At 48.0% G+C, this 14,135-nt stretch overlaps 1 protein-coding gene across 1 annotated transcript in view; it reads left to right on the forward strand.

Moving 5' to 3' along the window:
- The first annotated feature begins 1,159 nt into the window (after positions 1-1,159).
- Positions 1,160-14,135, forward strand: part of LOC311528063 (UDP-glucuronosyltransferase 1A6-like) — a 64,679-nt gene continuing 51,703 nt past the window's right edge. Inside the window, exon 1 of the mRNA XM_084642686.1 lies at positions 1,160-2,103. Coding sequence (XP_084498812.1) covers positions 1,216-2,103 — 888 coding nt within the window. The 5' untranslated portion in view covers positions 1,160-1,215. The remainder of the gene's footprint in view (positions 2,104-14,135) is intronic.

Below are 14,135 nucleotides of genomic sequence, written 5' to 3' on the forward strand. Positions count from 1 at the left end.
GGGAGATGCCCCTCCTCACTTGACTGCTGTGAGGTGTACCTATTGTAGAACTAGGGATGGGCAGCTGGAGAGCCACCAGACTCAGGCATCAAATGGTTATGGGGGTGGGAGGTAACAAATGAAAAACAGAGACCGGGGTGTGCTGAGGATGAGGGAGCTCCGGCTCACTTGGCCCCTGTCCCTGGCAGCCGGGCCCAGGCACGGAGTGGAGGGAGTGGGCCACAGGCAGCCTCTGCACTGTACAGAGGCAACAACCCTGAGCGGCCACCCTGAGCTGGCATGAGAAGCAGCTCTGTCCTGCTTCCTCCACGCTGAGCCTGAGTTAGGGGTATTGCCCGAGCCTCCCCTGCTGAAGTGTCCGTGAGGGTGCCGGAGCTCCAGGAGACATTGTGGAGGTGTGAGTCTCCCCAGGCCGGGGCCAGCCTGGCCAGACCCAAAGGCACGTGCTCCCCGCTCCTGTGGCCTCATCCCCCCAGGAGCTAGTGGGATTGGCTGCCCTGGCCAAGGGAGGTGGGGCTGGAAGATTCCTCCTCAGTTCCTCTCAGTGTGCCCCCCCAGTATCAGCTGGTACGAGTCGTCTCTGGTATGAAATCAGTTGCTTTAACTGCTTATTTGGGGGATTAAACCTTCTGTCCTCCACTTGGACAGTTATTGCTCTGCAGTTAATTTGATAGCTCTTCTGTCTCAGCTACCCAAATTTTAAAAAAAGCCAATACTCAGCTGGTGTAAACTGACTTCAGTGAAATGATGGCAATTTATAGCTGCTGAAACTCTGGCCCATAATGTTCAAGATGCAGAAAAAATCAAATTGAAATTGGGTTATCATACTATAGGTTCACAGTGTGTTTCCCCTTGTCTAGCTTTGTAAAAAGAGAATGTCTAGAAGGACTATGGGGAAAAGAACGTTAACTGCAGGGATCTTGAAACTACCTAACTGTGGCATAGCTAACAGCTCATGTGGAAAAGAGAGAAGAGAGTTATTCACTACATTTACGCAGATCCATATAAGGTGAAGCTGCCACCTTGAGGCCAATAATCTCCCATTTGAAATGGCTATTGCTTATAAACTGCTTCTGGAAACTGTTAATTGTGAAACAGTAAACATTGACCAGAGAAGCTAACGCCATTTCACAGCAATGCAAGCAAATCAACGTAGCAGTCAGGGACCTTGCAGCTCTTCGTTTTGGGTTCTGCTTTCAAATCTTTCTCAGGAGAATGTTTTGCTTTTCTTACACCGAGATGATTCCTGGGATTAGACCTCTTTATCCACCCATGATAAAGTTTCTTCCTCTGTTAATATTTGTGGGCTTTGCTGAAGGGGAGAAGCTGTTGGTGATGCCTATGGACGGAAGTGCGTGGCTGAGTACGCGTCTTATCGTGGAGAAGCTCCATCAAAATGGGCACGAGATAGTCCTTGTGGCACCAGAAACTAATCTGTTTTTGACATCAGCCAAGAATTTCACCATTAAGACCTATCCAGTGCCTTACAAAGACGAACACATGGATGCACTAATGGAGACTTTTGGTAAAGATCGCTTTGTTAAACAACCTTTTCTAAATGTTGTTATTTCACTATATAAAAGTCTAGCACGAGCATTCCAGATGCTTTTCCAAAGCTGTGAAAGTTTGTTGAGCAACAAAGAACTGATTCGGTACCTCGAAGAAAGTCAATTCGATGCCATCCTCACAGATCCAGTTGGCATATGCGGGACAATAGTTGCTGAGTATCTGTCTCTCCCTTCTGTGTTTTTCTTACGTGGATTCCCATGTGACTTAGGATCCAAGGCAACTCAGTGTCCAAGTCCACATTCTTATGTCCCAGGAATGTTTACTAGCAGCACAGACCACATGACCTTTACCCAGCGTGTGCAGAACCTGCTACACGGCACACTGGCACTGAGAGCTTGCATTACTCTCTATTCGCCGTTTGAACAGCTGGCTTCTGAGTTTCTTCAGAGAGAAGTGACTGTGCATAATCTCTTAGATCAAGGCTCTGTTTGGCTAATGAGACTAGACTTTGTATTCGAGTATCCCAGGCCAGTGATGCCCAATATGGTCTTTGTTGGTGGATTAAACTGTGCTGAGAAAAAGCACCTATCTCAGGTATGTACACTCTGTTTGCCCTTTATCAAGACTGGGCCAAATCATGACATGGGCACTCAGAAGTGTGAAGTCCAGCCTTATTTACAGTCTGAATTTGTCTAGCTTCAATTTCCAGCTATTGGATTGTGTTATAGATTGAAGAGTCCATTATTAAATTTTTGTTCCATAGGTAGACACCTATAGATTGTAATCAAGTCACTCCTTACCTTTCTCTTTGTTAAATTAAATAGATTGAGCTCCATGAGTCTATCACTATAAGGCATGTTTTCTAATCTTTTAATCATTCTTGAGGCTCTTCTCTGATCCCCCGCCAATTTTTCAACATCCTCCTTGAATTGTGTGTCATCTGCAAACTTTATGAGTGATGATTTTTATGTTTTCTTCCAGGTCATTAATAAAAATAGCATAGGGCCAAGAACAGATTCCTGCAGGATGCCATTAGAAACACACTCATGGCTTTGTGTGTTCCTTGTCCCTGCCTCTCACATGACAGGCCCAAATATGAAAGTGTTCCATTCTTTTTGCAATATATTGTGCATTTAGTGTGGTAGGTGTGATCATAAACACACGGAGAACCAGTGCAAAGCCAAAGATGGTAGAGGAACATGTTTTGCACTAAGGCCAGCCAACCTTTACTATATTAGATGTTAATTGTATTAAAAGGTAATTGTTTGATAGCAATAGTCTCTATGGTCCACAGTGGAGAACTGCAAGTTAAAAGAAAAGTGTTTCTCCTGGTCACAGGTTCGAGAGCCAGGACCGTTCTGTCCAGATTGGGACAGTTAGGACAAATGATTATTTGAATGGCCTTTTCAGCACTGGAAGCAGTTGTAGGATGAGAGGGAGAGGCACAGTAGGCTACACACAAAGCATCCTCAAAGAAAGAATTGTATTATTGAATGTATCAATGATCTGTCACCGTCCCTTGGTTTTGCCATCTGTAAAATAGGTATCAGTACCCACCTCACAGGACTGGCATTAGACTGGAACGTGTGTCTGTAAAACAGTTGTGTGAGATTCTCTCATTGTCTGAAATATTCTGATGAAAGCCACTATAAGAATGCAAAGAATTTTTTACATTGAAAAGTGGATGGAGGCAAGGGGAACTACAGACTTATGTGTTATTTGTGGGGGAAGTTACCATGGTTTTCAAAGTCTTTTTCATGCCTGCAGGAATTAAAGCAGACATGGGACAGCTTCGTTAGCACAAGCTGAATCAAGGTATAAATTACACCTTCCTGGGCTCCAGGGGAGATTTGCCTTGAGGGAGGACAGACAGTGGTGCCACCAGCCACATACTAAAAAGCTTCTGCTGAAGTGGAACACTTCTAAGTGGTAGTTAGGGCTTAAGAAGTAGTCCTGCCACGTGGCACTGCTCAGAGGATGGACTGAATCTGCACGGGCCCCAGTCTCCCTGGCCATAGCTTTCTGTAGCTAGCCCCACCCATTTTGTGAGAGGGTCAATAAAGGGGAAGCTGCAGCTGCTGCTGCTGCTGGCTGTCTGCCTGTAGTGGCAGACTTTCTGCCAGCAGAATCTCCAAGAGGAGCTAACAGCATAGACCCTGGGCTAAATCCAGGGTAAGCTGTATAGTCAAAAGGAATGCAATTTAACATCCTCCCATTTCTTGCACATAAGCCCTGGGAATTGCCACACTGAATCAGATCACCACTCCTTCTAATCCAGTGTAACCCTTCTGCCCGTCAGAGTTGGCAGCAACAAGGGCCGGGTTCAATATCTAGGGGTTCCATTCCAATAACACAATGCAAACCGGCTCGAGCCCCCACCCAGTGACCTGGGACAAATATATACCACCCCCGCTGGGCGCCTCCAAGAGGCAATACTTCCCCTCTCGCAAGCACATAGTCTGAGTGTAGCAAAAGTCTTTTAATAACAGAGAGAAACAATGTGGCATTATGTTGGGGAAACACCACCAACAGGATTCATAACACAACCCATGAGCAAAAACAACCCCACCCCAGGCAAATTGGGGCATGCCCTTTTCCCTTTGGTTCTTGAGTCCAGCAACCCCAAATCACCCAAAGTCCCCAAAGTCCAATGCCCCAAAAGTCTCTGTCCCTGGTCAGGGCAGCCCCAGAGTTCGAAAGTTTATCTGCGGAGCTTTACCTCCCAACCTGGGTGGAAATGGGACGGGGGTAAGAGGCACCTTACGTGATCTGAAGCTGACCGCCCCACAGCTCCATAGCGGTGCTCCGCTCCGCCAGCCGCCCCACGAACTCCTTCGCTCAGCTGCGCTCCGCTCCGCTCCGCTCCACCAGCCGCCCCACGAACTCCTTCACTCAGCTCCACGGCCCACAAGCAGCTCCTGCCATCCACACACTGCTCCGCGTCAAACTGCTTCACCAGCCGTCCCGCAAACTGCTCCACAATATATCTTCAGGCTCCCCCACTACTTAACACAACACTCAGTGATTTCAGCTCTTAGGTGAATTCAGCTTATAGTAGGGGAGCCCCAGTGCTGGGGCACTGTCAGCCCAAAGTGAGCTCAGCAGCCTATAACTAGACTTCTAATGAAATCAAAATTAGCTCTGATATTCTACAGTGGAGAGAGGAGGAAGTGCAATTAGCATGTAAGGCCCTCACCAAGGGGCCCATGCCACCAAGTACTACTACTTGTCCCCAGCCTCTCTCCATTCACACAGTTTTGGAACCCATGACCCTTGCCTAGCGAGTGCTACTTAGTTGATGGTGAATCCCTCCATCATAACAAAAGGCCACGTACAGTTCCAAGCACAGTTCCCATAATCAGGGTAATAACAATTTATTCTTCCTGCCCCAATAACAGAGACACTGGGGATCCCACAGCAGCCAAAGTGACCATTTGGGCAGCTATGGTCTCATTCTAGGCGTGGTGGGTGTGCCTATGCAAATGAGATCAGCCCCTGAAGTTCTTTTCCACAACTTGCCACACCTCACCACCAGATGTCAGGTTGGAGCTCATCCTGACTCTGCTTACACCAGTATCACATCTCTTGGTGCAAGATGCTTCAGAATAGGATGAACAGATGTCCCAATTTTATAGGGACAGTCTCAATATTTGGGACTTTTTCTTACATAGGTGCCTATTAGCCCCCACCCTCTGTCCCGATTTTTCACACTTGCTATCTGGTCACCCTACTTCAGAGGATACTGCAAGAAACCTAGTAGTGGACAATGATGGACTAACAGAGCTGTGCTGGGAATGGAAATTCTGTTTTGTGGAAGAATTTGATATTTTGAAATTTGTTTTTATTCCAGTCAGGAACAAAACCAAACGTGTTAATTCTCCATGGAAGACAATTCTGAAAAAAGAAATTCAGATGGATTGAAATGTTTTATTTCCATTTTGACTTTTTAGTTTATAACATCCAATGTAATACAAAATTTAAACAAATGTGAAACCAAAATCTGTTCCAAAAGAAAATAATCAAAACATTTAATTCCAAAAATGTCAAAACAGGATGTTTTGACATGATGGAAGCTTTATTTTCCCTTTTTTTCTCCAAAACAAAATTTCTGTGAAATTCATGAAAGGTTTTAATCTCAGCAGAACTGCAGGCTCTGATGGTAAATGGTTCCATCAAAGATTTTACTACCAGCTCTATGGAATAACATACTCCCAGTGGAAATTTCTTCCTAACCCTCAGTTAATGCTTGTCTTGTGCAAGCAGTAACTGAATAAAGTTTTGTATCCCTATTGTTCTAGTCAAATGTAACTGTGGATGTTCCCACTGTTGGGAGAAAAGTTAGGGCATCCACCTCTATTGCTTTCATAGTCTCCTCACAGCTTCCAAATTATTTTTTCTTCTTCCTCTTAAAGCTGTTTCTCGTTTCATTCCAGGGTCATTTTATCTTTAGAAAACTAAAGATTTCTCAATTTTCAGTGTTTATTGACTCTTACAATTACAGCAATTAATATTCCCTTGAGGAGGGGAAGTTGGATAGTATAGCTTTTAGCGCTAAACTCAGGTACATTCTTTCCGCTTTACTAAGAGCTTAGGCTGCCAGCTCATGGCAAGCTATCCAACAATTATCAACGAGATGTAAAGACCGTGAAGATTTCATAACTGAAGGGGTAACAATTGTCTCAATATGAAGCCAAAATGAACAAAACATGGTAGGATGTTTGGTGCAGCCAGTCACTAACCTGCCGCATCCTCACGTTTGGCCGATCGCGGCTCCCAGTGGCCACGGTTCCCTGCTCCAGGCCAATGGGAGCGGTTGGAAGCGGCGGCCAGTACATCCCTCGGCCCGCGCCGCTTCCAACAGCGATTTAGTCAGGGATCGGTCCTGCTTTGAGCAGGGGGTTGGACTAGATGACCTCCTGAGGTCCCTTCCAACCCTGATATTCTATGATTCTATGAACCTGCAGATGTGGCAGGTAAAGAAACCGGCCCGGGCCACCAGGGGCTTTCCCTGCACAAGCGACGGAACAAGTTTGGGAACCACTGATTTAAGGATTTGTACACAAAATACCAAGACATTGCTTCAAAGTTTCTCCAGAGAGATGTGCACTTACCAACACTTTACCAAAATGGCTCCATATGGCTCCTGAGTTACGACTTTGTGTTTGAGTATCCCAGACCAACGTGGTCTTCGTCGGAGGCATAAACTGTGAGGAGGGGAAGAACCTACCTCAGGTATGTCCAGTGATTCTGTTTTGTGTTTCACTATTATTTTGATATTTTTTCTGTGGAAAAAGCCTGTAGATGAGCAATGAGCATTGTAGCTCATTGTAATGTGCCTAATGTACACACCCTCCTCCCTTGTGTGGCTCTCCACACAAACTACAAAATAGGGTGCGGCCTGCACCCAATGTGAATCAGACTTCAAATGGTTTTCTCTTGCTAGTGACAAACTCTATTGCCCTAACATAAATTAAAAGTCTAAGCAGTATTGCCAAACAAAGAACCATAATTCAGGCTTTATTAAAAAGTAGGTGAGCCAAAGTCCGCTGTTGGGCAGCAGTGTAAATCTGGAGACAGGCCATTGACATTAACTGGCCAGAGACTTTCTCTGTTATAAATTAAACCAGACTTTGTAACTGATGTTTGTAACTTTCAAAAAGGAATGTGCTCAAAGAAAGCGAAAGTCCACAGCTGCCTGGACTGTTGTGTCAGCAGGAGTGGTGGGTCAGCCCTTCCGCCTCCCCCAGTGAGACCATTTCCTCCACCTCCTGATCAAACTCGTTCCTTTGTCATCCCTTCTCCTCCTCCTCAACCTCTCTTCCTTTCCCTCACAGAGCGGGTCTGCTTTGGTCCACCCCATCATAAGAAACTCCCCTTGAATCCATCTCCCTCCTCAGCTGTCACTCCACCGCCTCTTCCTTTCACAGGGTCCAGTTCCTTTCTTCCAGTTTAACTTAAACACTCTCCAACCACTCCACTGAAACTGCTCTCTCCAAGTTTCTAGTGGCCTCTTCCTAGCCAGATCCCTGGGCTTTCACTTGATCCTTATCCTCCTTGAGCTCTCATCTGCTTTCTGTCTCTGTTGATCACACTTTCTTTCTTGAAGCTTTTTTCTCCGCAACTCTGTCTCCTGTTCTTGTGTGAGACTGTGTCCATGTGTATCTCAGTGTGAGATTGGAGGGTTTTTGAACATCAGGGTCTGTTGGAGCTGACCAGGCTCCCTGTGTCTGCTCATGCTCCCAAGCAGAGACATAAGGGACAGTCCTGTCCCTCCCTGAGTTCCCCCTTACTGCCAGGGCAGCGAGATGGAATCCAGGCAGTGTCTGACCCGCTGCTTTCTTCCGAAATCTGATCAGCTTCCTCTTCTAGGGGTGAGGTGCATCACGCCAACAACCAAGCCTCATGGCAGAATCCAAACCCTCAGGATTCAAACACTGCCTGTCTTGTGACAGACCGATCCCCATCAGGAACATACAAAGACACTTTTTTCTCTGCCTAGTGGAGAGCCACATCCTGGCTAAGTGCTCTGTGCCTAAGCCTTTTCTTCCAGCATCTGCAAGTCCAGGGATGCCTGGCTCAAGCTGCATCCTCTACAGTAATCCATGCAGTTCACTTCAGACCCAGAGGTGACCATTATGACCAGAGCAAAGTTGGAGAGATCAGCATCGGCCAACACATCCCACCAAAGGATCAGGCAAAGAAAGAGGCAAAGGACACGTCAGAATTGTGACTGGGGACTTTGACTCTGACCACCTCAACAGTCATGAAGTCTGTGGTGCACAAGATCTCAGCATCTAAATCCCCGGGCAGAAGCTCTGGAACCTGTGTAAAAGTGAGGGGGGGCCACTGGTGCTGGAACAGTGGCCCCATCCCCTGCTCCTCCTCTTCCCTCCACCCTCTGGCCAGGCTGGAAGCTGGAGTAAGAACTGCTGAGGGAGTCTGGGCCGCTGTAGGGAGCCTCGGACCGTCCACCAGGCCAGGGGACAAGGCCTTGGGGGAAAAAGAGGAGTACGGGGTGGGGGCCCCTCGTGGGGGGGGCTGAGGCCCACCTCAGCCCCCGACCAGGAAGAGGCTGGTGCCGCACTTCACCAGCTCCCCCACCACAAAGTGCAGCCCCTTCTGCCATCACTTCGCAGCTGCCCAAGGCTACTACACCCATGTTAAAAAGTCAGTGGGCTTGGCCCTCCCACTTGGAAAAGTGAAGGGGGACATGGCCCCCCTACCCTGCCCCGGTTCCAGCGCCCCTGCCTCAGGCCTGTACCAGTTTTCCTGACACCAGTGCCCCACACAATAAAGCGAGCACCTTTGCCCAGTATCCTGGCATCAGTTCAGGGTATTGCAGGGATCTTCACCTCTAGAGTCCCTCTTGGTCACCTCTTTAGCCCTACAATGTCCTGAATCTCCATGACTCAGCCTTCTAGCTAAGTCCCATCTAAACCATGCCCCATCTGGAGTGGCAGTAGTACAACTAAATGTCTAAAAATGTCCCAAAACAAAAGATCCTTCAGCCTCCTCTCTTGTTATTCCTCAGCCTGTCTGTTGGGCTCAGTGTCCAGGCTCACCCTGGACTGAGTAGTGCTTACACCAGGCTTGTACACCCCTTCCTGATAGGGGAAACCAGGCCCACCATCTGCTCTGGGCTCCAACCCAGAGACCATATGTTTAACAGCTAGGTCTGCTCCTTCAGACACGCTACTGTTTCCCTCAGCCACTTCCTACTGCCGAGCCCCTTGTGCTGCTTCCCTCTAGCCTGTGCTTAACACAGCCTCTCCTCTGGTTCCCAGGCCTCTGGCTTCTCCCAAGGTCGTCCCAGCTCCTCCTTTCTCAGCGGGAACGGTGACCACTGAGGACTGCCTCCCTGTGCTTCACCCCTCTCCAGGGCTTACCACTGGGATTAATTCTAGCCCTGTGGCCTTCTTCAGACTGCCTTCCTCAGGACCTTCCACACTACAGTCCCTGGCAATTTACACACCAGGCCCCAACAGACAATGGTACACTACTGTCTCACCAAAGGAGGAGGACACCATCTGAGTGCCAAGACAGAGAGCCAGAGAACAGAACCTCTTAGAACCTCTTTCAGAATGCTGCTTACATCACCTCCCTGGTCCGCCTACTGGCTGTGATGTCATCCTGAAGAGCGAGTGAGCACTTGGCACTTAGGGCTGTACCCCACATAAGTCATTCACAGGGACACGGTGGTCTCAGAATTTCATCTAACACAATCAAGCCACCTGACTGTCTTCTTCTCAGAGTCACACTCAACACTGGGAGAAAAGGAGTTGCACCCACTGAAAGTTTCCAGGACTTTGCTTTATTATATTAACAAGACAAAGATATTCACAGTGTGACCCTGTCTGTATATAGCTACAGCCAGGCCATCCATGGTCAGGCCATCTCCTCCCGGAGAACACAGTGTGTCTCGCTGCAGTATCAGCTGCCTGGCATACCTCTTCTGCTGAGGCTCCTTCCACCAGAGCACAAGCGCCATCCTCTGCCTGCTTCAGAAGTGTGCTACGGTCAGAGACCTGCAAGGCAGCAACATGGAGTAACCCATGGGCCTTTGTCAAGCACTGTGCCTCAGACTTAGCTGCTAGGTCAGACGCCAAGCTCAGGAGAGCAGTACTACAATCACTGTTCATAGAATCACAGAATATCAGGGTTGGAAGTGGCCTCAGGAGGCCATCTAGTCTAACCCCCTGCTCAAAGCAGGGCCAATCCCCAATTTTTGCCCTGTTCAACTGATGCAGTTGAAATGCCTCAGTTCCACCTAGGGTGACCAGATAGCAAGGGTGAAAAATCGGGACGGGGCGGAGGGGTGTAATAGCCACCTATATAAGACAAAGCCCTAAATATCGGGACTGTCCCTATAAAATCGGGACATCTGGTCACCCTAGTTCCACCCTCCTGAAGGGATACTGCATATCAGTCACCTGTGAGTCCCAATGAGCTCAATCACTGGCCACCGCCTCTTCTCCTCTACACCAGGGGTAGGCAAACTTTTTGGCCCCAGTGCCACAACTGGGAATAGAAATTGTATGGCGGGCCATGAATGCTCACAAAATTGGATTTGGGGTATGGGAAGGGGTGAGGGCTATGGTTGGGGGTGTGGGATCCAGGGTGGTGCCAGAAATTAGGAGTTCAGGGTGAGGGAGGGGGCTCTGGGCTGGGGCAGGGGGTTGGGGTGCAGGAAGAGGTGCAGGTTCTGGCTGGGGGTGTGGGCTCTGGAGTGGGGCTGAGGGATTTGGAGGGCAGGAGGGGGATCAGGGCTGGGGCAGGGGGTTGGGGCACCGGGGGAGGCTCAGGGGTGCAGGTTCTGGGCAGTGCTTACCTCAAGCAGCTCCCAGAAGCAACGGCATGTCCCTTCTCTGGCTCCTATGCAGAGGAGCAGCCAGGTGCCTCTGCACACTGCCCCAAATGCAGGCATTGCCCCTGAAGCTCCCACTGGGTGTGCTTCCCGGCCAATGGGAGCTTTGGGGGCGGTGCTGGGAGCGTGCAGAGCAGAGTGCCCTGGCTGCCCCTATGCATAGGAGCCAGAGAGGGCCATGCTGCTGCTTCTGGGAGCCGCGACCTTGCTCCCCGGCTGAAGCGCCGGAGCAGGGCAAGCCCCAGTTCCCACTCCCCAGCGGGAGCTCAAGGGCTGGATTAAAATGGCTGGTGGGCCGGATCCAGCCCACAGGCTATAGTTTACCCACCCCTGCTCTACACCCTTTCTTTACGTGACCGTATTAACTCACTTGGCTTTAATTACCAATTATACATTGCTGATTAAAAATCTGTTTGTCTACTCCTGACCTGTTCCCCTCCATCCAACTCCACAGCTCGGCCTGTCTCTCTGTAGTTCCCAGCTTAACCTTAGCATGGTTAAAACCAAACTGCTCTGTTCCACCCCTTGAAGCATTCCCCTCTTCCTCTCTCACTGGTAGCAACATCAGCATCCTCTCCATTACTCAGGCCTATAACCTGGTGCCATCTCAAATTAGTCCCCTCTCTAGAACCACACATCCAAGTCATGCTAAATCTTGCTGCTGCTTCTTCCACAGCATCTCTGCGATTCAGCCCTTTCTCACTACCCACACCACTAAAAATCACATCCGGGGCCTCGTTACCTCCCATCTAGCTACTGGATTCTCCTCTTCTGCTTTTCCTGAAACCTAAGTCACCCAATGCAGGTCCACAAGAAAAGCTGCTGCCCATCATTTTTGACCAGGTCACCCCACTCAAGGAGTCCTTTCATTGGTTCCCTCTTCACCATATCAGATACAAGCACCTTGCCTTCACCTTTAAGGGCCTTCACAACTTAGCCTCTTCCTAGGTCTCAGCATTTGTATTTACTGTGTCTTCTTTCCACCAACAGTGCCAGTCGCCATCATGCATTTGTGTGCTTCTTTCACAAGCACGTTCCTGCTTTGATGTTGCAGCCGTGAGGGGCAGCAAGGGCAAAAGTGATGAAGCAAATACAAATAGTAGAGGCAGCGACCTGGTGGAGGAATCACCCAGACAGGTGATGGTACATATGTTAATTTGGAATGACCCAGATAAAGTCAGAGCAGGGGAAAGGTCAGTGGGGTCATGCAATTCAGTCAAAACATTGTGGATAGGGACAAAAAAACAAGCAGAGGGAAAATACAGATAACACTGCAGAGTGGAGAAACATTTGCCAGCTTTATTTTGGGCACAAGTCAGAGGACTGAAAAAGCTTTAAATCTCACACATGAAAAGCCAGTTGTGTTTCAGGTTTTGGCAATCAAATGTTGGTTTAAAACATCTCTTTGGCAGAAAGGTAAGCGACACAGGATAAATATTTAGAAAGATAAATGGATAGTCTCGGGGTTTTAGCCTATTTACCTGTGTGGGACAGGATTTCTCCTTTCTCCATTCTGTGTACTGTTGACACTTCAGAATGGATGTCGCAGCTCAGCACGAACACAATGAACTCAACTGGAAACACTTCTTGTTATTACTAGGTACTGGTTTTCTCTTGGAGAAATCTAAGCAGCATAGTAGGGAAATGTATACAATGCCTTGAACACAGGAAGAGGTTCTTCTGCATCCTTATGCATTTTCTACCTAAAGAACACATATAAGTGCATAAGAGCTACCATACAGCATCAGCCCAACGGTCCACCTTGCCCAGTATCCTGTCTCTGACATTGGGCCAAACGTGAGCTTCAGGGGGAGTGAACAGAATAAAGCAATTGTCGAGTCTTCCACCCTCGGCTTCTGGTAGTCAGAGGACTAGGGTTGCCCTTAGCATGGGGTTGCATCTGTGCATCTTGGCTAAAAGCCATTGATGGACCTGTTCTCCATGAACTTATCCAGTTCCTTTGTGAACCCAATTATACTTTTGGCCTTCACAACGTTCCATGGCAATGTGCGCCACAGCTTACTTATGTGTTGTGTCGAAAAGTGTCTCCTCCTCTTTGCATTAAACCTGATACCTATTTTGATTGTACGACCCCCTGGTTTTTGTATTGTGGAAAATGGTTAAATAACATTTCTCTATTCACGTTTTCTACACCAGTCATGATCCCCCCTTAGTCATCCCTTTCCTCCGCTGAACAACCCTAATCTTTTTAACATCTTCTTTAACGGAAGCCGTTCCATACCCTTGATCATCTTTGTTGCCCCTCTCTGAAACTTTTCCAGTTCCACTAAATTCTTTTTGCGATGGGGCGACCAGAACTGCACGCAGTATGCAAGGCTTGGACGCACCATGGATTTATATAGAGGCATTAAGATATTTTCTGTCTTATTTTCTAACCCTTTCCTAATAGTTTCTAGCACCCTATTAGCCTTTTTGACCGCTGCTGTGCATTGAGTGGAAATTTTCAGAGAGCTGTCTATAGAGACCCCAAGATCTCTTTCTTGGGTGTTAACAGCTAGTTTACAAACCATAATTGAATATGTATAATTTAGATTTTTTCCCCCCAATGTGCACTTCTTTGCAATTATCTGTGTTGACTTTCATTTGCCTTTTTTTTTTGCCCAGTCACCCAGTTTTGTGAGGTCTCTCTCAGGCTGTCTAGACTGTGGCTCACAACCACGAGTACCAACCACAGTTTGTTACACACCAGGACATAAACCCCAAACTGATTGTGAGTTCTGTACTTAGGTTTCACCAACCAAGTATCAAGTGTGAACTACTCAAGTGCTAGGACAGTCTAACCATGGAGTCACAGTCCCCTTGGGCACTCCAGTCTATCTTGCCACCCAGCCAAACCTGCCTTTGTCATAGATGGGCCCGTACACCAAAAGTCACAATATTCAGTCCCCCTTCCCCCAGAGTTTAAGCTGTGATGGGATGAGAATTTGTGCATGTCCCCTCTTTATGGGTGTGGGGGAAGCAATCAACAAAGTATTTTGTTCATTGATGTTCCACAATGGTTTGTCTGGTGTCTATAAGCCTTCTTTTGTTGGGCAGGAGATGACACCTCTTGTGGTAAACTAGTATGCCACACTCAGTAATGCTGCTCTCCTGTCAGGGTGGGTTTACAGTTTCACAGCAAACACTTTCATAGTGTAAGCAGAGTCAGGATGAGCTTTACCCTGACATCTGGTGGTGAGTTGTGGCAGGTTGTGGAAAAGAACTTCAGGGGCTGATCCCATTTGCATAGGCACACACACCC

This window comes from Lepidochelys olivacea (genome assembly GCF_965140295.1).
Source record: "Lepidochelys olivacea isolate rLepOli2 genome assembly, chromosome: 11".
NCBI lineage: Eukaryota > Metazoa > Chordata > Testudines > Cheloniidae > Lepidochelys > Lepidochelys olivacea.